At 39.1% G+C, this 25465-nt stretch overlaps 1 protein-coding gene and 1 long non-coding RNA gene across 3 annotated transcripts in view; both read left to right on the top strand.

Annotated features, from left to right (window-relative positions):
- rspo2 (R-spondin 2) overlaps positions 1–25465 on the top strand; it is an 83569-nt gene that overhangs the window by 22615 nt on the left and 35489 nt on the right. Inside the window, exon 2 of the mRNA NM_001252245.1 lies at positions 10099–10287. Coding sequence (NP_001239174.1) covers positions 10099–10287 — 189 coding nt within the window. The remainder of the gene's footprint in view (positions 1–10098; positions 10288–25465) is intronic.
- LOC144984509 (uncharacterized) lies at positions 14175–16694 on the top strand. Of its 2 annotated transcripts, XR_013648259.1 has the most exons (5): positions 14175–14308; positions 14826–14883; positions 15024–15085; positions 15897–15992; positions 16482–16694. It is a non-coding gene; the product is annotated as an uncharacterized LOC144984509 (long non-coding RNA). The 2 variants fall into 2 exon arrangements; XR_013648258.1 differs by lacking the exon at positions 14175–14308 and having other exon boundaries at positions 14692–14883.

Here is a 25465-nt window from a genome sequence, read left to right as displayed (position 1 = left end):
AAAACCAAAGGTTCTCCATCCCTGCCCCTAGTCCATATGACAAATATGGAATAAATGTGTGCATAGATGGAGGAGAATTACTTTTTTGTTATGTCAGTTGACAATTTACAACTGTTCTTTAATATGAGCCTGTCTCAAACAATAGTCACAGTTCATGTTGTAGTGTGAATTATTAGATTTATAGAGGGCTTTGGAGAAACGGCAGAGAACTCTGAGAATAGAAGCTGTTTTGTTTTAATATCGGCTCACATCTTCCATTTTCCATGTCTGGAATCCAAATGATATGTGAATATAGTCTGCCTTGCATGTCAATTATATGTTTTTCAGGACACATAATGACATTTTCTATTTAGCACCAACTTATACAACAGACCACAGTCTAGTCAAAGCAACCTCATATAGAATTATGTTTATTTTATCATCTACTTATAATTGCACCTCTTGGATAAGAGGCGTAACGTCTTCAACTTGAAAACTAAATTCAGGTGACCTCTTTTTTTTTTTTTTTTTTTTTTTTTTTTTTTTTAACTTGTCCTGTCCAACAGCTAGGCAAACAGATGAGAGCTGAGGGCCTCTTGTGTTGGACATATTTTATTTTAACAAGAGGGGTTATTCATCTTCAGACAAACCAAAGGTATGTCTGAATAAACCCCTTTTGTAATTGAGGCCAAAATTTATTAATTTCAATCATGTTTGAAAATCTTTGGTGTTGGACCGGACGGAAAAGGAAAGAGGGGAAGAAGAGAGAGGGACGTTAGAGAGAGGGGGGGGTAGGAGGGTGATAATAGGAGGGGAAGGGGGGTAAGACCATGAAGCAGCATAGAGCAGACAGGTTTACTGGTTGTTTATCGTTACGGTACGGTTCAAATGTAGTACAAAAAGGGCGGGGCCTGTTCACACACACTCAAATATTATCAACACACCTGCTAGCTGCAAAAATGTCCACATGTCAACATGTACACAAAACAGATAGTGTTCACGAACGCATACCTATGCCTTTAAACCAACTAGTGTGAAATCTTTCATTCATTCAATCATGCAAACTATTAGTGCAAAGGTGAGCTAACACCTGCGCTCAGGTGAGTGTTTATGTTCTTCTAAAATGGATGGTGGAATGTGAAAAGAAGGAGGAGGAGCGCCCAGCCACCCCCACACCCATACCCCCGCCGCAGCAGCAGCGGCAGCCGGAATTCCCCCAACGCCACACGGGAACAGGCAGGGAACAACCGCCCCCCGGGCGACCAAGACCGCCACCCAGGCCAGGGCCAGCCGGACCGCCGCGAGGCCCCCAGAGCCAGAGAGCAGGGAGGCGCGGAGGGAAAGAGAGCGCCGCCCCAGCCCAGCCAGGAAAGCAGCCCCCCGCCGCGCCAGAAGAGCCCAACGCAGGGCCCCACCGGAGAGGGACGCCCACAGCCCCAGACGAGCACCCCACCACCACCCAGGAGTTCCGGGCATCCCCCCGGTGACCTCTTATAAAAACTGTTTCTGCTTGAAACCATCCTGAATTAATGACTTTTATGTTGATATTTACACCTTTTTATTGTATTCTTTTTGCCTATCCATCAGGTGCATGTTATAGGTGGCCACCTGATGGTTTTCCTTTTGGTTTTCTCATTGCAGGTTGTCTGTGGCCTTCATGGTTGGTCACAGCTGCCTGTAATTGTCTCATTTAGTTTCATTTTTTAAGGAAAATCCTGACTGTGTTTGTTGCTGAATTGTCTTCTGTACTTGGTTGTTGTGTGGTCACGAACAAAACCTTGAACTTCCTGCAGCTACACCAAATACTGACACAATGAGGCTACCCTGCTAACCTAGCTGCCATCCAACAACTATTCCAGTAATATGTTTATTTGTTCACAGAAATACAAATACAAGATGAAAATGAAAGGAATTTGACAACAACGCAAACTCAGTCTGATTTGTGTTGTCCATCAAAGTTTACAGAACATCAAAAGACTGGAAAAGGCTTTTTCACACATTCGTTTTAGTACCTGTCTGCATATCAGCACATCCGTGAAAACCTTTAACCAAAGGGTCTTCTGGGTCTTGAGGGTAAGTTTAGTGCACAAAAGAAACAAATTATGCACAATTTGCCTTGTTAGGGTCTCGGATTGCAGAACGTTGGAATGGGTGGATGTGAGTGATTTCATGGGTGACGGTAGGTAAATGGAAAGCAGGAAGTTTAGCCGGTCGTAGGTGGAATTGTGGAGGGGTTTTGGCAGCCCTTAGTGCAGTCTGTCATGCTTGCTTTGGAGTCCTGAAGAAAATGTACCTGAGATAGAGTTTGGGTTTCTGCTTGATCTCAGCACAGCTCTAATTGCTCTCAGAACAAACCTCCCAGCTAGCATATGGCTGCAGGGCGAGGGCTCTAATATATCAAACAGCATGCCAACATTTGTCCTGCTGAGATTTTGTCTGCTGTGCATGAATGAAAACAAATATTCAGCCCAGGAGCACAGATTGTTAGCAGTTGAATATCACTGGGCGTTGACTGCTGTGGACAACTTGCAAACAGTCTTTGCGATGGAACCTCTGGTCCATAATCCAGATAAATGCCATGTCAGCAAGATCAAACTTGACTGGCATGGCTTCCATATTGGATGGGTTCCTGCTTCTAAAAATAGATTCAAATGTTTGACGGGGTTGTAAATTTTACTACTTAGACCATATCTTTTTTTGTTTGTTGCTGAAATCTTTAAAATCTCAAAAAATAGGAACTACCTTTTTTTAAGAGGTTAGTTATACATGTGTCTCAAACCCACCTCAAACTTTCCTCAATTTGTGTTGCTTATAGATCGGTAGGTGCAACTGAAACAACTGTCAACTTTATCAACAAGCAACTAGATTGAGACTCAAAATTCAAAGAGAATATGTAAACGACAGTTTGTGTACATGACGTGCTAGCCTCACACTTATGCTTAGGAACTGTCCAATTCTAGCTTTTATCTGCAAATGTTATTTAACAATTTATTTAGCAACCTGTCACGAAGTTTTCACACATTTGCTACAAACATCTGTTTGTGAGCCAAAACTAAATCAAGAAAGTTTGACTTCAATCCTCTTTTCATCAATTGTAAAAGCGTTCCCAGTGGTCTTTTAACTGGGATTATGCCAAAAGCAGAAAGCCTTTGTCATTTTCTAGAACACAGTTGCTGCGCACATTTCTGTTGTAAACTGTTGAGTTTGGGTTCATTAGAAATTTGCTTTTTGAAATTTTGAAGTCAGAACTGTTGCCATGGTGTAAGCCTGCCCACACTTACCAGCATCTCCTTGTTTACACTCTCTCCAACTAGCTTACGGTCCCTCACAACCCCCAAATGAACATTACCGATGCAGCAAAAAGGGCGAGCAATATCTGAGCTATCCATCCAGATGTCATTTCAGACGAGGAAAATGGAGACACACATGGACGTATTTGTCAGAGAGTGGCTGAAGCGGAGCAGGGAGCTTGTGGCACAACAACTACAAGCTTTTTCAAATGACATTTTTTGCTTTCTCACAACCATTATCAAACATAATTTAACCTACTGGTGTTTTATATTGTCTTATTTCGCAGTTTTAGTTTTTATTTATTATGACCCGAAACATTGCACTGTAATTTCGTTGTACATGTTCAATGACGATAAAAATATTTTATTTCGATATTTCATTTCATTTCATTTCATTAAGCAAAATTTTCTTTTTATACGTCTTCCATCATTAGAAGAATGCCACAAGCACATATTAAAAACACCAAAAACTTAATTTTCATTGAAATGGGTCTTTAATTGAGATTTAATTGAGAAAACATTTGATGTTTTTGGAAAAGTTTGTTTTGTAATTTTTGTATTAAATATTTTACACTTTTGTCAACATTACAGTGAGGATATGTTGGCATCACATCAGCCGACACAATATTCCATTTATTGCAAGAGTAACATTCTAAAAATATCCCAGGATAGGTTGAATCCACAAAATAGTGTTGTGGATGCTTTAAGGCTTCATACACTTTTCTCAGACAGACGTGAACATTTTTACACTTTCCTCTCTTGTTTAAACTTTTAGAGTTCAAACTTTAGTAGAAAAAGAAGTCAAATTTTATGGAAGGAAGACAAAGACCTGCTCACAGTGAAAGATTTGGAAAATTACAGGAGACAGGGCATGGATGGGATTGACTGACGAGGTCTCCAGCCAACCAGGATGCAGAGCACAGTGATAGCTTGATAAATGACCGGGGATTGTTTGTTAAAAAAGGTAGCAGGCGGTTAGTTAAAGAATCTGTTGAATTGAAGAAACTCTTTCATTTTGTGGGGCACCAAGCTTGTTGACAGCATTTCCACCAGTAGACCTCATTTCATCATAACACATTTCTCCATTCTGTGCAAAAATCTGCAGTACAGGTTTTCTTCTGTGCCAAAGCGTGCTAGCTAAGTCATTTTCCACATGCTGTGGCAGCGAACTGGCAGGTGTTTCATATTTAAATAAAGAAAGCTCTGGGTTTTCTAATTGCCAATTTGGTCTTTTGAACATATATGCATCATGTAAACTTCCCTTTGCTAAGGCACATGTACAAAATGCATCTGACTCGATTTAGAATCAACACAATCCAATCATCATGGCTTTACTAATGGTGAAGGAAGAGGATATGAGGGGTCCTTCATGTGGTTCATGCACATCAGCGGCAGCTTTGTGCCAGCCTTTAGACATGACACACTGAGGCACTTATTAGGTTTTTCTACTAAAAGGTTCTCGTGGATGCTTCCCCTATGATATTTGAATGAACTCTGGCTGTTGTAAATACAACACTTGGGGCCCACAGGGATCTTTCAGAAGTGGAAACGGCAGATTTATTTTGTTTTGTGTAATGAGCACCGTGTGGTTGAAACTGTAAACGACATCAGCTTATGGTGTGCAAGTAGTGCCATTCTTATTGATGTGCACGCATCTGCTCTCTTGAAACCCGTGTACGGTAAAGCTGGCGTCCATGCTGCCAGTGTGAACGATTAGCTCATCTTCTCTTCACGTCGGGGTCACTTGGGTTTTAAAGTGGTTGGTAGAAGGCATGACATGATTAGTGAGGCTGTGAAACCCAGAAAAGGGGCTGCTGGGCAAATGTCAAAACATGATTTGAATTCACTTAAACCCGCTTTAAACAGACAAAAAAAAAAAAAAAAAAAGAAGACCACATGTACAACTTCGATTACATTCCACTCTACAGTGGGGGGAAATATTCATCCATGTGCAAGTTCTCCTAGTTAAAAAGATGAGAGAGGCCTGTCATTTTCATCATAAGTATACCTAAACTATGACAGACATGTTTGGAGATGATCAAATACTTATTTTCCACTATATTTTTGGAAATAAATTCTTTAAAAATCAGACAATGTGTTTTTTTCAGAATTTGCTTTTTCTCATTTTGTCTCTCATAGTTGACGTAAACATATGATTAAAAAAATGACCAGCTTTTTTTAAAGAACTTACACAATTGATGGCTGACTAAATACTTTTGTGTGTTAAATATACAGCAGCCTTAACCTGACATTAAGAAGCAGCTGTGATGAAGAGATTCTTACACTCTGAAGCTTTTTGTAGAAAGGGGTTTGTAGAAATATGTTCCCTTAGAATGTCTGAAACCTGTTGGCAGACGACAGATAAATGTAAAGTACACTGGATATTATACCAGCAGTGTGGGACGTGAGTTGGACAGCACAGCTCCAGACACTGAATTGTGGCCTCTTTCCTGACATACCTGTGGCCTGAAGCTCCAAGGCTTTCCACAGACACGTACAAAAGCTCATCTACCGTCATCAGCAACAAGAGTTCCTCTCCACTCTGAACAGCCATTCCTTTCCCCCCAGTGTTTCTTTTCCCAGTCACATGCTAATTCCAGGATGTGGGATATGCGTCTGTCAGACGGCATGTGGTTACGTTATTCTCAATCAGCATGCATTTTAAGATTAGCAACTAGAAAAACAAATGTTTGATAACAAAGAGTAAACTGGATCTTTGTGCCAAACATTATGAGGAGCCCTGTCAGTGTCTGCAATTATGTTGTTGATTGATCGACCAGTAATCCAATTACCACACCACCATATTTTATTTTATTTTATTTTATTTTATTTTGCTGGGACGAAATTCTTTGAACAATAAAGAGGCTTGTAGTGAGTCACCATGCAAGGATTTTTTGCTTTTCCCTTTTTTAAGCGCTTCCGTCAGCCTATGTAGTGAAAATAGTTTATTATTTAGAAATGTAATACAATATATTGTATTTTAAATACCTTTAATAACATTTTATGTTTGTTGTATGACTGAAATTTAAGTTGGTAATTGTAAATAATAATTCATCTGCTAGCATCTGCTCACACATCCCAAAAGGCCACCGCGCGGCGACCTAAATGTACGTTTTCCAGCATATTTGACAGGTGGCCGCTCGGCGGCAGTTGGAATCAGGAGGCGGCAGCTGCATGTTTACACGCTGTGCGGCGGCCGTGAAGGTTTGAAGAATGTTTTGACATTGGGCAGTGGCTGCCCGGACACATTTGGAGGTTGAGTGGTGGCCGTTCAGTGACAGGTGGTTGGGCAGGAAGGCAGCAGCGCAATAATTGACTTATAGGGGGGTCTCCAGGGTCCCCTGACTGCATTCATGACCACGGCAACGATTGTCAAAAAATCGGGGCATCAAAATCGGGAGGCAGCAGCTAATCTTCTGCCCATGCCTCCACATCACGCGGTGGCCGCAATATTTGGACAGTAGCATAAAAAAGCTCCAGTACATTATAATTTAATGACTTTAAAGTTGGTATTAAAAAATAAAGAGTGTTTTTCCATACCTATAAAGAATTTCCAATCATGGTGTAAAGATAAGTAAAGGGGCTTAGAATAACCTATTAGCTTTAAATGACTTTCTTTGGCTCTAGGATAAAAACGGAATAATAACTTTGCTGTGCATTGCTTACGTGGGCACAGCTGAAATTAGAATTAGTAATACCTTAAACACTGGTTTGAAAAGTTGAACATGAGACACAATTTTCCATTTGAGAATTGGAGAAGCCAAATTTTGTTATAATTTGGGGTTTTGGCTCCTCCTTGATGTCTTAGTGAAAGAGTGCCGACTGGAGATGAACCATCACCAGCCTCGTGTGATGAATAGACTTGGAGATTGCATCGCAGTGGGGATGTGATCGATGGGGTGTCGTCGTAAACCTCATCCCTTAAGACCATCAGAGACACGTTCTGATTAGCACTCAATCTTAATTCCCTCTACTCTGGTTCAGTTGGATGAATGCAGCTCAACCGAGCCAGCATACTTTTGTACGGACTATCTTCCAGCCCTCCAACAAAGGAAATAGAAAAAAAGATGAGTCTGAGGAAGCCACTGACAACCGCTGACTGATTTTCACCTGATTAAAAACCGATGCTTGCACTGGGACTACTTATTTTTCACTTTTGTCTGGGTGAATCCATTCAGAAGAACTTAATATGAGGATCTTCGGCCAATAAGGCAGACTTTGTGTGTTTTGTCTTCCAGGCTCTGGGCTGCTTTCTGCACGGTGCTCTATTAAGCGTTGTGGTGGGTCCTTCTGTATGAGCGCTGCTCCTCCTCAGTCCCTTTTTGTGATACTTAAAACTTGGCTTGGATCAGCTGAAATGGCTCTTGTTTGGATTTGCCCAAGGAGATTTTCCCTTAAATGGGACACTAAGGAGTTTACACTGAAAGTCACTTATAGTGGAATGAACTGACTTTTACTGGCTGCTTTGTTTTCCGCAGGCAACTGGAGCCGTGGCCAGAGTCACTGTGGTTTTGGGGTGGCTTTCATCGGCTGTCTCAACAAGATCATTTAGGAAGCCAGCTCTGACCAGAATTAATGCAGTATTCACATCCACAACCAATCATCATTCGAATGTTGAGGGAATCAAAGAGGAGAACCAGCATTTGCATAAATTACAAATTGTTCAGTTTGACATATTTACTGTGAGTTTAAAAAACTAGTACACTGATACATCCATTATGGTTTCTTCCTTATATTTGGGTTGTATTCGTCTGGTTAGCCCTTCTACATTTGCGATTTGCCTCAACTCTGCCCTGTCTGTCAACCGGTGAACTGCAAGTCATTGAGAGTTGAGCACTGAGACAAAGGTTACACTCATCTGAACCACCAGGGTAGTTGGACGTTACTATGCATTATTACAATTGTTTGTGTTAAAAAGATCCTGCATGAGGGCAATGATATATATAAAACATTGAAAAGAGACTCTGAAGCTTTTGTTACCTTAAAAGATGTGGTTTCTTTCTGCTTCACAAGATAACCGCGGCTATACGCCAGTATTGGCACTTACTCAGGAAGGTTAAAAGTTGGTAAGAGCATCAGTGACTTAAAGGTCGCACACAAAGACAGCATGTGGCTTGCGTCAAAATTCTGACCACCATATCCCCGTCTTCCAGTTTGCATGTCAGTGGCTGTAGCTCAGAGGCACAACAGTTGGCTCTCAGCTGAAAGATTGCTGGTTTGATTACTGGCTACCCCAGTCACTTGTCGAAGTGTCCTAGGGCAAGACAGTGAACCCTCAGTGGCCCCAGATGGCTTAGGTTAGGCAGTATTACTCCCATCAATGGATAGACATAAAGCAGAGTAGAGGGGTTATATAGGTTTGGATTTACTATTTACTGATTGGTTTAAAAAAAAAAAAAAAAGAGGCCAGAAAACAAGCTACAATGTTAGGCATGTGTTTCTTTTTACTCTTCTCAATAATCAGCCAGTGACTCTGCCCCTCCCACACATGTTTCTGCAAATAGACGTTTATCACTCTGTTATGCCGTAGTCGCATGCATCCATACGGGGGCTGTCCTGTATGGGTGCTGTGGATTTTTGGGTTGTCCAGGCCCGTGGAGGTCGTAGCCAGGTGTGGCTGCATCTTAAAGGGAGCACAGGTGTGTCTGACAGTTGCCTTGAGGAACGTCATGAAAATGGAACAACCATTGTTGTACGTGTAGCAAATGTATTGTGATGTATTCGTGAGGATTATGTAAGCTTATGATGCTGATGTACAGTGCCCCGTTACGCCACACTCTAGTAAGGTGTGTGCACTGCCTCCTTACTGACTGTGCACAAATGCTGCACACAGGTGCAGGACGCCCGAAGGATGTCCACACAAACTTCATTCTCCATATCCATATCACTAATTTCAGTCAGTTAGGTTGCAAACACAGAGCACACTAAAGGATGTGCAAAGCTTTCTTAAGGAGCCCGTTGGTGCTGTTCAAGTGAAAAGTACACACTCCTTGCATGCGCTGTCACTTGAACTGCACCAATGGGCTCTTTGCACAGTGCACAGGTTTTGGGAGGGTTAAAAAATGCATACATGTGCCTGCGTGTCACCTACTTCCCCCTTGCGTGTTGTTTATGTGCTCGCTATGACCTGTATGCCCCAGCATGCCCGCAGAAAAAAAATGTGCATTCAACATTTTTGGCCTACGGGCTTACAGGGCAATCCACAATCTTAAAATTTAGAATTTTACCTGCAGATAGCCCGTCCCCACGCAGAGGTGCAGTTGTGACCAATGCATAAAAATAGTTTATTTGTGTAGTTATTAAGCAAGTAATGTTGACTGAAAATAATAATAAAACCACTTTGCTCAGCTCGCATATAGTCAAACTGTAAATCCATTTCTTTGTCTGTGTCACAGGTGTTTAATAATAACAGTTAACTGAAGCCACATGCTTTGCTGCATCTGGTGGGTGAGCTTTGAGATTGAAGCTAAGCTTAGTTCTAATATGCTGATGCAATTTCTTTTGTAATGAACTGTTATTGTCCCTTTGTATATCATTTTCTTGTGCATTTTTGTGTGGTGAAGTAACCTCTTTTTAAATTGCCCTTTAGAGTTAAGTAAAGTTATTAAATATATAGTTGTTGCTTTTTAGCCTGAGCATTTTGGAGAATGTAAAAAAGTTTGCCACTTTGACATTTTAAATGTAAATCTAAAATCCAGGTCAGAGAAAGTAGTAATTGCACACTTTGACATATTTGCAAACTTCTTCTTGTGTTACTTATTGTGGAGTAAAGTTGCCTTTTCTGCTTTATTCCATTTCTTCAATAACCTTTCTCCTGTTTGTCTTGCAGCTAGCTATGGAACACATTCCATCTGTAAAGGCTGCTTGACATGCTCCCCGGTTAATGGCTGCGTGAAGTGCCCACCCAAACTCTTCCTGTTTCTGCGGCGGGAGAGGATGAGGCAGTATGGAGAGTGTCTTCACGACTGTCCAGCCGGATACTACGGCATGCGGGGTCCCGAGTTCAACATGTGCTCCAGTAAGACATCTTTGCTTTACTAACCCAGCTTTGGTCACACTCCACGTTTTGCCCCTCCAGAAGAGCCTTGCATGCACACTTCTCTAACATCACATTTTTCTACAGCACACAATTTATTGCAAGTTATCCAGAAGAGACACATACCTGAATTTGAATGGTTTGTCTGCTCACACAGCAGGATGTTCCCTGTGAACTTCCCTGTATGGATGAACTCGTGTTTCCCATTTCCTGTCTTTACACTGCTTTACACCTGCATTACCGAACATCCTGTGACCTTGTACTTGTCTGAAAGCTTTACATCCAGATGTAAAGAACATCGATATGTACATTAAATTCAGCTTTAATAAATCACTCATCCTTTCTTTTGGGGAATTACATTAATTTCGCCTTGAAAAGAAAGCAAGCCTCCAAAAACAGGTTTAATGTAGAAATTTAAGGAATTTAGAGATGCATTTACCCCTTTGTTATATTAATGACTTGTATATCCCATTGTAGAGATTAAAGTGTTACTGGTCATCACTTTGTTTCACATTATGCGATAAAACAGGAGAAAAATCCCACATTTGGTCTTGCGTACTTAGATGTCTGATTTGGAATTGATAAAAGCTGCAAAAGACAACTGTTACTAAGAAATTTTCTGATTAAATCTTGTTAAAGAACAAATCCAAACAATGAACTGTAGCGTTCTCCACATTCTTTTGTACCCTGATCTCATAACCTTATGTCAGCGTGGTATACGTTCTAAAGGAGGGGGAGAGTCTTTAGCCGTTTACCAAGGGCCTGAGGTTCTGGCTGAGGGTTTCATATGAAAACAGAGAGCAATTCGGAGCTTTGTTTAAGTTCACTGAGCCAAACTCCAGACAGACTTACTTAAATGAATCCCCAAAGACAGTGTCCGCACCTTTAGGCTAAAGAGCCTAAGCATGTAGAGGGATTGTGCTTACAGTTGCCGCTTCCCGACATACAAAAATGTTTGCTGGCTGCCTTGCATTATGACTATACAATATGTCTAAAGGCAGCCAACTTGGAATAGTCAGCATAAAACAGCTTAATTCAGAGTTGCATGTTATGTAAGTGGGTCTTCACAGTTGGAAGACCAAAGCGCAGTCTTCAACGTGAGCTGATGCATCATCTCACCAGCGGTTGGGCGAAGACACATTTGACAGCTGAATTAATTGCAAATTTTAAGGCGGAAGAAAAGAGATCTAAGAATCTCAAGTTAGAGAAATTAATCTTCTGTTGTTTTATATAGACAAAGGTCTTGAATGGTTTTAATTTTGGGGGATAAAACAAGTCAGTTTATTGACACAGTCACTAGAAAGATATTTGTTTGTCTATATTTATACATACAAGGTAGATAACCAGGGAAATGCCTATTTTAGAATTCTGAGAATGACTTTTTGTGATATCATGACTGCATTTCTGTAAAACATTTCACATTTATTTGATTTTATTCATAAATGAGATCCTAAAAAAGTATTATCCTTAAATTAAAAAAGGGCCTTATTGTAGTAGAAATCAACAGTGATATTTTGGATATGAACCTCTTCATATTTCACTAAAAGTAAGGTTCAGACAATAACTAAATTAAAACATTATTATTAATTTTTTTTTAAATTGGGAATATTCTGTGTCAATTAAGGTGACAATGTATTACGTTTAAAAACAAATTTCATTTGCGTTGCATACTTTTACAATTTTTTACTTTTTACATTTTTTATATCCAAACACTTTTCTATTCATTATCTCTAAAATTCTGTGCAAACAAACTATATTAAAAAAAGAGTAAAATGTAGTTCAAAACATAAAGCTGTGTAGCAAAGACAGCATCATGTTACCTTCCAACAGTCCCGTGGAGACTTTACTTTCAACAAATGAAGGGTGTGCATGAAGAACCATTAAGGGAAGTTCTTCACAGTCAGACTCCTAAAAACTGAAATAGCTGACAACTTTCTGTACAGATCCGGTCAATATTTACTGTCGTCTCAGTGTTTCACACTAACCAGCTGAAAACTCAGCATTGGACTGAACAAAGAGGTTGAAAATGCATGTGGACATGACAGGGTAAACAAGAACATTTTTACAAAGTATACAAGGAACTACAAACAGAATGAATAATGTTTAAGTGTGGCAAATTAATGTCGAATGGTATAAGCGTATAGTGGTTAGCACTCTTACGTCACACCAAGAGGACTCTAGTTCAAGTCTTAGCATTTCTCGGACGCACAGGTTGGTGGTGTAAAAGGTAAAAGATTTTCGTGATGTAAAGGAGCGAGTGAAATTACGTTGTCGCCGGCAACGTCAATAATGTTAAAGGTAAAAACTAACTGTGAGAATGATGGTGTTCGTTTTTCAGTGACACAAACGGAGACACTTGAAGGTAATTGGAGTGCTCTACAGACCAAAGGAAACTGGTTTGAACTTAAGAAAGCTTGAAATATACAGCTGCTCAAAAACCCAGAGGAACTCCTCAAAAACATAAGCAAGATAGAAAATCCTCAACATAGATGTGATGCTGATAAGTAAGTGCTCACTTTAGGTAATTACAGTTAATGTTGGCCTAACTGCTTCTGAATAGTAACATGTATTAATTAGTCATGTGTTGTTAGATGTACAGAATTAACAGGAAAAGTGCACTAAACTACGTGTTTGTCATATGAGAATAATGTATTTAGTTTTTTTAAATGAAAAAAACATGATTTTTCCTTTTGTTTTGTATCTTCTCCTCCAATATATTTCTACCCTGCATTCCTGGTGACTTTAACTGATGCTGAAGTGTGGCAACTTAAACTAAATCCCTTCCCCACCTAACTACTGTAAGAACAATATCTTGTATTGTCACACGGCATCAGAATCACAACCTCTATTCTAATACAGTTTCCTTTCTGCAGCTGGGCGCTCATTTCCAACTGCTTTCCATGTGTCATTTTAATGAATTCTGCCTTCATAAATGCAACTTTATGGTAATATTTTGAGTCAGTGCAAGCAACTTTTACCTAAGAGCTTAAAAGAACAATAAACAACTAGCAATTGGATTTCTATGAGGGGCCGTATAAGACATTATTTATTCTGAACCATTCACATTCATACATTCTTGCTCTCACAGTCATATATACTCTCTTTCGCATACATATATTCTCTTACGCATCCATATATTCTCTCTCTCACATTCATACATTCTTGCTCTCACAGTCATATATACTCTCTTTCGCATACATATATTCTCACTTGCACATCCATATATTCTCTCTCTCGCATGCATATATATTCTCTTACGCATTCATATATTCTCACTTGCACATCCATATATTCTCTCTCTCGCATGCATATATATTACTTTACACATACATACATTCTCACTCTCATTGTCACTCTTAAAAAAGAATGTATGTATGTGAAAGACAAGTATATATGAACGTGTGAGGAAGAGTTTATATGTGTGTGTGAGAGAGGAGTATGCATGAAACGGAAGTTACTTTGCATGAAAAGGAAGGCACTTTGAATGAAAAGGAAGGCACTTTGAATGAAACGGAAGGCAGATGATTTCTCGTGCTCTGATTGGACGAGAGGCCGCCACCTCCCATTTTGAACACACTCTAAACCCTATCACTTGTACTGACTCATAACTATTAAGGTTACACAACTTAAATGTCATTTTGTAGTTGATTCAACTATAAAGTATTAAGCTCTATCAAGATTTTTTCAAATTTAACTTAACAGTGCTAAATATTTTAAAGCTTATTTGTATCTGGCACTCAAAAATTTTAAGATCCGTGAAGTAGCGTCATGACGTCATCACGTACTGGTGGGAGGGTCTTTCGTTTTCTCTACGTTAGCTCAGGTGGCCATGTTGGATTTGCCGAATGCGAGTATGCGACGTTTGAAATTGAAAGTCGAGCATTTTATTATTCTGCAAAGCGTTGCGATTTCGTCCCGCTTCAAGACGCCCCAACCTCGGGTTTTTTTTTCGTCCGCCTCATCGCTGATGGTGCCGTCTTGTCTTCAGCCCTGATTTAATTTGGTAAGTATCGTTCATGGTTTATGAATGAATGCTTTAAAAATGCTCTTATACTACCGTAAATGTGGTTTACTGTTGTTTAAACATATGTGTGTTATGATTGTTTTAGAGATTAATGTGGAAATGTATACATGATTAGTTTGTCATAGCAGACGTATGGCGAGCCAAACCCAAAATGCATTTCTGCCCGTAAGTTACGATAGTGATGAGGTTTTTTTTTTTTTCAGAGGTAGAAATGATCTGTTATGCTGCAATCACACTAAACATGATCCGCGTGTGAAATTCGCGTTGGAGGCCTCTGTCTGTGGCTAAAGTTTGCTGCTGGACATTTGTCCAAAAATGTCACTCAAAGCCTCTAACGGTTGTGTGGGAGGAGCTACCGCCAACAGTTTTAAGCCTGGTTGCTACATGGAAGCATTGGGTTTTGAATGCAGCTTTAAGCTTTTATAAATCACTGATCTCCGTTATAAAAAAGGTTTTTGTAAAAATAAATTAATCAACGTGCTCGTGTTGTGTTCAGGTACCGAACTACAGAGTGTTCAGTGTTTCACCTCCAGGTAGACGCCAAGGCCAGCCAGGTAACTTGTCTGTTATTTGTCTAGAGCTATTTTAAAAAAACAAAAAATGCAATAGGTTGTGTAGTGCAATAAATGTTTTTTGATCAGAATATAATTGAAACATTTTTTAACATTGAAAAATCTCTTTTGGACTTTTTCAGATACTGAACTTCAGAAAGTTCACCAGAAAGTCACCATTTCACCAGAAAAGAGGTGTCAGTGGGTGAGTTTTATACTTATTTAATACATTCATCCTGAACTATTACCATTATTAGATTTATACGGCAGCATGGAAACATTTATGCACATTTTAACTAGCCAAAGGTCTAAATAGAGCTGAAATTATTTACAATTGAACTAAACATATTTAGATTGCAGGCTGAAGGTGGCACAATGGAATGGAGGTGCAAGTTGTGTTCTGTTACTTTGGCACTATGCAGTACTACATATAATACTGCAGTACTACATAGCAAATATTCCAAAGTGTTTCCACTGCCATGTATGTGGAGACACTTTGGAATATTGTCATGTCTTTATGACAGTATATTACAATAATAAAATGATGTTGCATTAGCACCATTCCATCATTTGAAACCATGAAAACTCATCTGTCAAGATCTGAAATGGATTTATGTAGAGTAGATGCAGTCAGAGGAAATTGTGCAGTTTTTACATGTTTGTGTAACTTAAAGCTGCCCTTTTCTGAGACTAAGTCCACCAAAACAGACAGGAACTGGCCAGCTTGGTTAGGATTTATGACCTCCAGGTGAATTTCTAATGTGCATAATTCAAAAACGGATAACAAATCATTTGTAAACAGCTGTAAGAAGCCATGGTGTAACTTGCCTTCAAATGACTTTGGGTCTTTGACCTGAAGTGGATCATGACATAAACACTGTATTGTCCTCTTACTAGAAATAGACATCTAGAAAAGGTATCATTTTATTATTTCTTAAAGTTCCTTAAGTAAATATTGGAAGTGTTTGCTCTGCATTTGCTTCAAAGGTAATGGATATTTCTTTTTATTCTTTTAGGACCAACGTGATGTGAACATGAGACGGGCACTTGTCCTCCTTGCACTTCCTGTTTATCTGCATGAAGATGCCTCCAACTTCTTCAAGACCTGTACAGTAAGTGCACACGACTCCCTGTCAATGGTTTTCACTAATCCTTTAATATTGATTGAGATTTTATTGAGTGACATAATAAATAGGGCAATTGTTTGTAGTTTGTAAACTGAGTGATATTTTTAAATGGTTTTAAAACTGAGACGGAAGATGAAAGGCGAACATCAGGGACTCCTGATTGGAAGGAGTGGAGTTTCGTTTACCTTTTCTGCTCCTGATCCATCATTATTTGAATAAAGAAAAATGAAGCTTTAGTCTTAAATTATTTTATAAATGTCCTCCTTCAGAAAAATGCTAAAGAACTTTTTAAAAACACAATTTTAATTGGAGTTGGTCCTTAAAACATCATAGCCAGTTGATTAAAAGCTAACAGAATGTTAGCATGAAAAGATTCCTATTGACAGATGGCAGGAATGTCAGTTTTGGACATTAGTGTGATGAATATCTTTGAGGGTCTGAACTCATCTGTGTTTTTTGTTTTGTATTTTCCAGAATACCAGACCTCACAGACACTGCTGTGGGTATCTTCTCAGTTGTCGTGGTGACGCTCCGGATGCTGCCGTCAGTGGTCCCACAGATCTGGCTGACTGATCTCTTCTAACTCTTCGGGGACATCTATGCTCTGGACCTACAGCACCCCAAAAAACTTGAACTTGCCTTCATATTTATTCAGAATGCTGTCTTGAGCCTTGAGGACAGCAAACCACTGAAAGGACATTTATTGACGCTGAAGAATGTTTCGTTGAGTGAGTCTTCCAGAATGGACTATTTGTTGGTTTAAGTGTTATGTAACTAATGTGTTTTGTTGTGATCATTTGCTTTTTCTGCCGTAAAATACAAAACCAACTTTTTTTGTCAATATGTTGTGTGGCACTCTTATAATGCAGTTTTATTGCACTTATTGTTTCTTCATCCTCTTGATATTTGTGCTTTTTTTTAAAGAGCAATTAAAAAAAGTGTATTAAGCAATCACTATTGTGTGGCCTTCACGTTTGTTGGTTTTTATCAATGTTAGCCTTTAAAATGTAGTGGGGCAGTATCAATATCTCTGTTTAGAATACATTTTAAGCTGAAGAATTTTAAATATTTTCAATGCTACACATTTAATGAGTTAAAGAATTTATAAAGCATTTGAGTGAATTTTACATATTTTATGAGTTAAGTAATATAAAAATATAGTTAGTTAAAGCGTTTTTTAGTTGGAAAATATTAAAAACTTTAAGTAAATAATCTCTCTTTTATAAGTTGAGGAATCTTAATATTTTGTATATGAAATAATACAAATGTAAGCCAACTGACAATATGAATTTTAATAAATGTTAACTTAAAAGTTTTAATAATATAACTTAACTGTTGCGTAATCTGTTACAAAATAATTTTTAAGTTCAGTCAACTCGCTAGGGATTACAGTGCAGACGCTAACATGAACCAGCAAGAAATCCCAAATTAACAGACTTGTGGTGTGGAAAGGTATGTTTTTCAGCTAGCAGGAATAATCAAAGTATCTGTTCTCTGTTTCAAAATGAGATTGCCACAAAACCGTATGTTATCTCATACTGGAACAGCTTTGGATGTAGAATTCAGTGGGAAAAGGTTTGGACCCTGCCACAAAAGTATTTCATCACCAATAAAATCAGAGAAATTTCTTTCAAAATTCTTCACAAATTTTATCCAGTGAAACATTTCTTTACTAAGTTTAAAAAAGATCTGGACATAAACTGTTCATTCTGTCATTCCTCACCAGAAACTGTGCCTCATCTTTTTTGGTTTTGCTCTTTCACTCAACTATTTTGGAAAGATGTGATACATTTTATAAGAACTCATCTATGTGAAGATTATAGATTATTTTACGAGCATATTATTTTTGGATATTTTACACAAGAAAGACTTAATGCAGAAAAAATATATGTAGTTAATTTACTTATAATTATGGCTAAATACTTTATACACAAGTGTAAATATGCCAACAAAAAAACCGTGTTTTATGTTTTTCAGAAAGAAATGGTTTTGTATGTGAACAGTATTAAATCTTCCACTAACAAAAAAGCTGTCAGAACAGTTGAAACATGGTCTCTCCTGAAACTTTAACAGATTCCTTTGCCTTATTATTTTTGTTTTCTTTTTGCATAACCTGTTTTACATGGTTATCATTATGTTTTTTTGTTCATTCTCATGGCGAACGTGAAGATTGTATTTTGCACACAGTGGAGTTTTGTGTTTGGTATTTTGTATGTGCAAGATATTGTTAATAAAGTTTATTTTTTAAAAAAAACGAACCGGCAAGAAGTAGCCACGGGGGTCCTGCAGCCATCGGAACCTTAACAAATATTTCATCTCCACCTCACCGTTGCCTTTTTTAAGAAATGACAGCTGGTTTTCCCACATTTATATGTAGTTATGGATCGAAAACAAGAGGAATTTGTTTTAATGTAAATGCGTGTTCCAGCGTCTACAGGAAGTGTCGCCCATAATTCACGCAAAGGCTCATGGGGGCTAGGAATAAGGTGGATACGGATTTTCTGTTTCGGTGGCACTTCTATTACCATTATTGGTATTTGAGACATTCCTTTGTGTCTCTAGAGATGCAGACAGATTTGTGACCACTTGAGGTGAAGATAAAATATTTCTTAAGGTTCCGATGGCCTTCTTATTGGTTCGTGTTAGCGTCTGTTCAAAATGGGAGGTGGCGGCCTCTCGTCCAATCAGAGCACGAGAAATCATCTGCCTTCCGTTTCATTCAAAGTGCCTTCCTTTTCATTCAAAGTGCCTTCCTTTTCATGCAAAGTAACTTCCGTTTCATGCATACTCCTCTCTCACACACACATATAAACTCTTCCTCACACGTTCATATATACTTGTCTTTCACATACATACATTCTTTTTTAAGAGTGACAATGAGAGTGAGAATGTATGTATGTGTAAAGTAATATATATGCATGCGAGAGAGAGAATATATGGATGTGCAAGTGAGAATATATGAATGCGTAAGAGAATATATATGCATGCGAGAGAGAGAATATATGGATGTGCAAGTGAGAATATATGTATGCGAAAGAGAGTATATATGACTGTGAGAGCAAGAATGTATGAATGTGAGAGAGAGAATATATGGATGCGTAAGAGAATATATGTATGCGAAAGAGAGTATATATGACTGTGAGAGCAAGAATGTATGAATGTGAGAGAGAGAATATATGGATGCGTAAGAGAATATATGTATGCGAAAGAGAGTATATATGACTGTGAGAGCAAGAATGTATGAATGTGAATGGTTCAGAATAAATAATGTCTTATACGGCCCCTCATAGATTTCTCCAGTGCTGTGGTCAGAGCAGCCATGTGCTTTAGTTTTTCCGAATCTTTGGCATTACATCTTCTTTTTCACAAGCTTTTTAAACACAACCTCTGCAATCACTTGAGGAGCAGCTGCTTGTTATTACAACAGTTTGTCTTTGTGATCTTATCTCATTCAAGATTTTTTTGTGGACTGAAAACAAGAGGTAAACTGGCAAACGGCTTATCCAATCAGCCACTTGCTGGCTTAAACTTCACTCAAAGTTTTCCTAAAAGTGGGCCCTGGAGGATTCACAGGCATGTGACCCACAGAGCATGGGTGGAGAAGAAAAATAAAGACACATTTTACTTTGTGAGTCGACGATGTAATGTATTGTGAGGAGGACAAAGCCTTGTAATGCCTGTAAATTGTCTGATAAGGCAACAGCATCAAATGCATCTGTATTCTATGTTGATTTAGTTGCACATAAATGTTTAGGTCAAGAGTTGATGTTTTTCTTTTTTCCTTTTTTCTTTCATAATTTCTGGGAGATAAAGTCCAGGACACAAAGTGCAGTCACAGCCCTTGAGCAGGACTCAGTATATTCATTGAGTTGACCCTAAGGCCACACCACACACGTAATGTTGTGTGTCTGAGGTTTCCAGAAGCTTAAGGTAAAGTCTAGTTTGTGTAGCTGTTGCAGCTAAATCCCAATTTCCATAAAGGAAGAAGGAGAAAGTCTTTAAAAGATGGAGTGAAAGGAAGTCTGTCTGGCAGACTTTCAGAATAAAACACAGTATTAGGTGAACCTGTTATAGTATGTCAACGTTCTACCAAAATTATATATTTTACAATAAATACCTAATTGGTTCCAAAACAGACTAGATGGGAGCATTGACTGTATATGTGAACTGAACTGAGTGACCCCCTTCTCCCTGGCTTTCCAAACAGGAAGTACCCTTTGGCTCCAATAAGCCAAAATCCCATCTCACGTCCAATGTTCATAGCGTTTGAGAGATTCTCCCGAGTCTGCTTTCAGTGGTAGATGTGTGGACTTCCAACAAAATCACTCCTGATTGGCTATAGTGGTTGCCATAGAAGTGTTAGCTTGGATTAATCACTGCTTACTGTCTGGCTCCAACATGGAGGTAAGCCATTTTCTATGTTGATGTCACACTCACTCTGTCCACTTCTCATATAGAGTCAATGGGTGGGACTTTCCGTGTTTTCACCACCAAGGGGCGCACCGGGTTATAGGGGGCGGTCTCAGTAATGGGTAATTTTTCGGTATTTAACACATACAAAAGGCGCACCAGGTTTTAAGGCGCTGGCACGTTAGCACAGCATACCAGTAAAATATGCATGCTAGTGTTGAACCATTCCTACGATGATGTTTCTGACCGCGGATCTTCCTCCGGGGGTTCACTTCCCCGTTCGGACCCTCAGAGCTTCCAGAGTGGGTTCAAGATAGATTACTGTTCTCCCTCCCTGAGTAACACAAACTGAATGCACGCTCACACACTCACTTGGCTGAGTGTCTGCCCCCTCCTTTTGCAAATGAGGGAGCACGCGGGAACCCGGCACACACACATTTCAGCAGACACACATACACACATACACCGTCATTGTGGAAAAAAAGCAGCAGGAGAAAACCTGAGTTGGTTCTCATGTCGTCTTTTACTACTCCCCTGCCGCCGTCCCACAACTACACATTAGGCCCTCTGCCTTATAGGGCGCCCCCTACAGTTTGGAGAAAATTTAAGACTTTTAAGTGTGCCTTATAGTTGTGAAAATATGGGAATTAAAGATGAAAAAAAAAACAATAAAAAAAACACTGTTTGTCTGTACCTTAGGGCACATTCACACTGGGAGGTTTGATTTGCACTGGAGTTTGTTTTCTCTGACAGTCCATTTTTTGGCAAGTGTGAAAGCTCACCTGCATTTTAGTGCAGATCCAACATTTAAATCCTGGTCCCATTTAGAGTGAGGGTCTTCGTTTACTTTAAGGAGAATCAAGAGCAAAAGTGAAGTAAAGGCCTTAAAGGCTGAAAGCAGCATAAAAAACCATAAGCTGAAGAGGGAAAAAAGTTGGTACAGCCCCTTAATCAGCGGGTGAACAGTCCCTTTTTCTCCTTGCTTTCTCCCCCAATACCAAGTGAGGGTGTTTCAAACTGCATGATTATTCAAGGAAGTCTGGTTCGCTTTAGGCTTTAGTTTGTGGCTCACATCTGAAACCAAACCAGGCCAAGGTGAGAAACTTGTTTGCATTCTCCATCCACTCCATGAGCAACCGTGGTAGTAGTTGACTGATAATTGGATGGTCACAGGTTCAATTCCCCGCTTTACTGTCATGTGTGAAAGTGTCCTTGGGCAAGACACATTCCTCCTATTGTGGTTATGGGTTGGTGGCAGGGTTAGCAGAGCTGCTATCAGTTTGCGAACGTGTGGATGAATGGGACTGTGACTGTAAAGTGCGTTTGGCTTTGAATCAAGGTTGAAAAGCGCTATATCAGTATACAGCATTCAGCACCACTTGGTCTGAGTCCACAAAGCTAGTCGTACTGCATCTTAAATCACTCTTCGGGTCGATAAGTTCTCAAAAGTGGGCACACAGGACTGCCATTTTTAATCTCGCCTTTAAAATGCACCTCTTTGAATTATGGAGGCAAACACACTGTAGTCAGAATAGTCATGTCATAACATTTCACCAGTTATTAGGGCCGGAGCACGTAGTGCAAGGACCCTGTTAGGTTTATTATTATTATTATTATTCTACCAAAAGAGTCGCCTTCTTGAGGCCTTTAATACGTACAAGCTCGATTTTAACAGGGTATGTTCCTCAGAGGGAAACCTACAAAAAAGTCTTCTGGTACCAAGCTGTCACTCAAACAGGAAGTCTGCTATATTGATGTCAATATGTCATTTTTGCTGGATCTTGGTCTTTGCAGGCCTCGTACTAGAACGAACTTCCCCTAGAGATTTATGAATAATGACTCCAAACTTTGGTTTTGTAAACTAGACCCATGTCCGATATTATATTGCGAAGCTTTTAAGTTTTTCTTTTTGTTCGTGACCATGGCGGTGCGTCGAACTTCAAGGTCGTTTTGAAAACACGCCCTGACAAGAGTAATGGCCATTATTCAGCCATGCATAATCTAATCTGATCCAAAAATTGATGTGCTTGATTGTAGTCTGACTCTGAACACATCTGCAGTAGAAAAATCTGGAACAGGTGTAGCGCCACCTGCTGGCAACAGGAAATGACATGTTTTCTTTGGACCATGACTGCTCCAAGTGGGATGAGCCGACACACCTCAAAACTACGTCCACCTGTTGAAAAGCCATTGAAGTTCACTCCGATAAAAAAACCATAACTTCAACGCGGGGGTGTGGTCGTGACAGAGTGGCAAAGTTGGCCGTCTCGCCATGCACACAAAAGTTGCTCTCACGTGCACATTCCTTGTCTGATCTCACTGAAATTCTATAGACTTGATGAAACTTCCATTCTGAACCCATGGGTATGACAATCTATGACGAGCTCCATAGCGCCACCTAATTATTGAAAAACACAGTTTTTGTTGCATTTTGCCCTATCTTTTCTCTGTGCTTCGTCCCACGTGCATGAAATTAAAACTGGAGATACTTAGTAGGGTCCTCTCTCATAATCTGCAGTTTCATGTGTTTGAACCTGACGGTGCCTGTATAAGCCCCCCCCAAACAGGAAGTGGTCGATTGCACTTACTCATAAAATAAACTTCATAGAAAATCAGCCGTTTGTCTCAGGAAGCTAGGATTTCAGAATTAGATGCCTCTTATAAACTCTACCTTTGATACGCGGCACTATAGGGCTACGAGAAACTTCATCAATAATTTTGCTTGTGAAATTTTGGACTGAACAAATATCTTTATCATAACTTTTGTTTAAGTTATCAGCACCAAACTTTTCCAAGTTATAGGCATCTATGTGCTACTGCTTCCTAAATATTTTCAGAATTTAAAAAGTTACAGGTGAATTTTGAGACATTTCTACGTCCAAAAAGTCAAAAAAGGTGTTTTTAAGCCAAAACTATGAACACCTATTTTTTTTCATAACTTATCATTCATATATCAACACCAAACTTTAGAAAAATGTAGGGATCTGTGTCCTACTGCCTTCCATATTTTCCTCAAAATTTTAGGTAGAACAGATGAATTTTAAGAAATTCTATGCATCACATAATCTTTGCTCTGTCTGTCTGGACTCCAAACAAATCTTTTTTCATTATAATTTGTTTTACAACTATTAAGACCAAACTTCACAGACATATAGCTGTACCTGTCCAAATGGTCCCTGAATACTTTCACAATTTTAAAATGAACCGGTTAATTTTAGGATTTTTTTTCCTCTTACATGCAACAACCTGTTGAAGCCAGGCCTGATTCAGGGGTCAAATTTCACCGGTCCTTCCCCTGCTGGGTTCCTGCTCATATTTTAATTAGCCAGGGGTTGCAAGCAAGTATGACAGGAGTTTGGCCACAAAAAGGCAGCTGCTTTTTCATTTGTTCTTTTATGTCTGTTATACATCTTTATTACTTATCGTTGCTTTTTTTTTTATTCATCCAAAATACAATTAACTCAATATTTTATCTTTTTTTTTTCAAACAAAACATATGAATATGCTCCAAAACAAAACCCAACCTCACTACACTCCTACAGATGAAACATAGGATAATAAATATCTCTTATATCCTTTTTTATCAATGCTGCAACTTCTTTTCCTTTCTTTACATTCAATGAAATCAAACTACAACACCAACAAACACAACTGATAACAATGTCTCTAAAAATGATGTGTATATACAATATGTAGCAACTTTAAACACCAAACAAATAACAAATGCTTCCCAATAAAAGAACAAAAAATGGAACACAAAATGTAAAAACCAAGTTAGAAAATGAAATTTTAAAAAGATAATTTTTTTAGCAGCTTTTTAAAAGAAATCACCAAGTCAACTCTTCTGAGGGGTGAAACAAAAAACTCCAGAACAATGAAGCCACTTTTCCAAAGTCTCTGTCACCTTAAGTTTTATACAAGTTCTCTGAACATCCACCATACATTGGTCATATGTACTCAGAGACCTGCTAAAAGTGAACAATTGTAAAAGGTCTTTTAGATAGACGACTGTTTGGTTACTTAGAGCTCTAAATATAAAAACAATGCTTTTATATAACTTAGACACACAACTGGATTAGTAACAGGGTGACATGTTTAGGTTTAATTAGGTTAAAAACTTACATCACTAGACAACATGAAGCTGTTCATCACATTTTTGACCTAAACATGTAAACACATGCTTGGCTCTGCAGTTAGGAACGGTATTTGGGAATCTCTTCATACCAGGAGCCAGCCTGGCCATAGGAACATCGCCACAGTGCCCACCCAGACTGGGACAGCAGCGGGGTTCACTTCACAGCCGTGAGGCTGCAAAGTTTAACTCCAGCTGCTCCAGCAAGCGAGACAACTGCAGCAAAAACCACCAACCAAGCCAGCAAGCCCTGGCAGAAAAGATCCCCACAAGAAACACTGGCTCCGGCAGGCTGTTCCATAAAAAAATATAGTTTTGTCATTGCCTCGCAATACAGTTTTCCTGTAATATCAGTCAAAATTGCAAGTTCATATTCATATTCATATTCACCATATTCAGCAGACATCTCCTCCAATAGCACCTTGAAAATCCTGTGCTGTTTGGCTTTGCAGTTGAACTTGTTTATGATTTTCACAATAGGAGTTATTATGTGTCCAGAGCCAATCACTTCTGCACATAAGGCCTACTGGTGAATGAAGCAGCAGTAATGCAGACAATTTGGAAAGTCTGGGTCAGCTTTACAGTGAGTGATGAAACCTGTTTGTCGATTGATCATAGCAGGAGCCCCGTCTGCAGTCCCTGCTACCAGCTTTTCTAATGGTACCTTTTTCTGCACAAAAACTCCTTCACCGTGTTAAAAATTTCAACTCCTCTTGTAGTTGTCTGTAAGGGCAGTTGTGTCAAGAGTTCTTCTCTTGATGTTAATAAAAAAACAACAGCTGCTGCTTTCCACAGACTCATCACACTGGATGCAAAACCACCTGCACTTTGCAATATCCCGGGCCAGCTAATTGGCCAAGTTATCAGACATAACTGACACTTGTCTAGACATTGTAGTGGAAATTAGATCACTTCC

Source organism: Oryzias latipes, chromosome 16 (assembly GCF_053564925.1).
Source record: "Oryzias latipes strain Hd-rR chromosome 16, Olatipes_Hd-rR_3.1".
In the NCBI taxonomy this organism is placed as follows: Eukaryota; Metazoa; Chordata; class Actinopteri; order Beloniformes; family Adrianichthyidae; genus Oryzias; species Oryzias latipes.
This window is presented reverse-complemented; position numbering and strand designations above follow the sequence as displayed.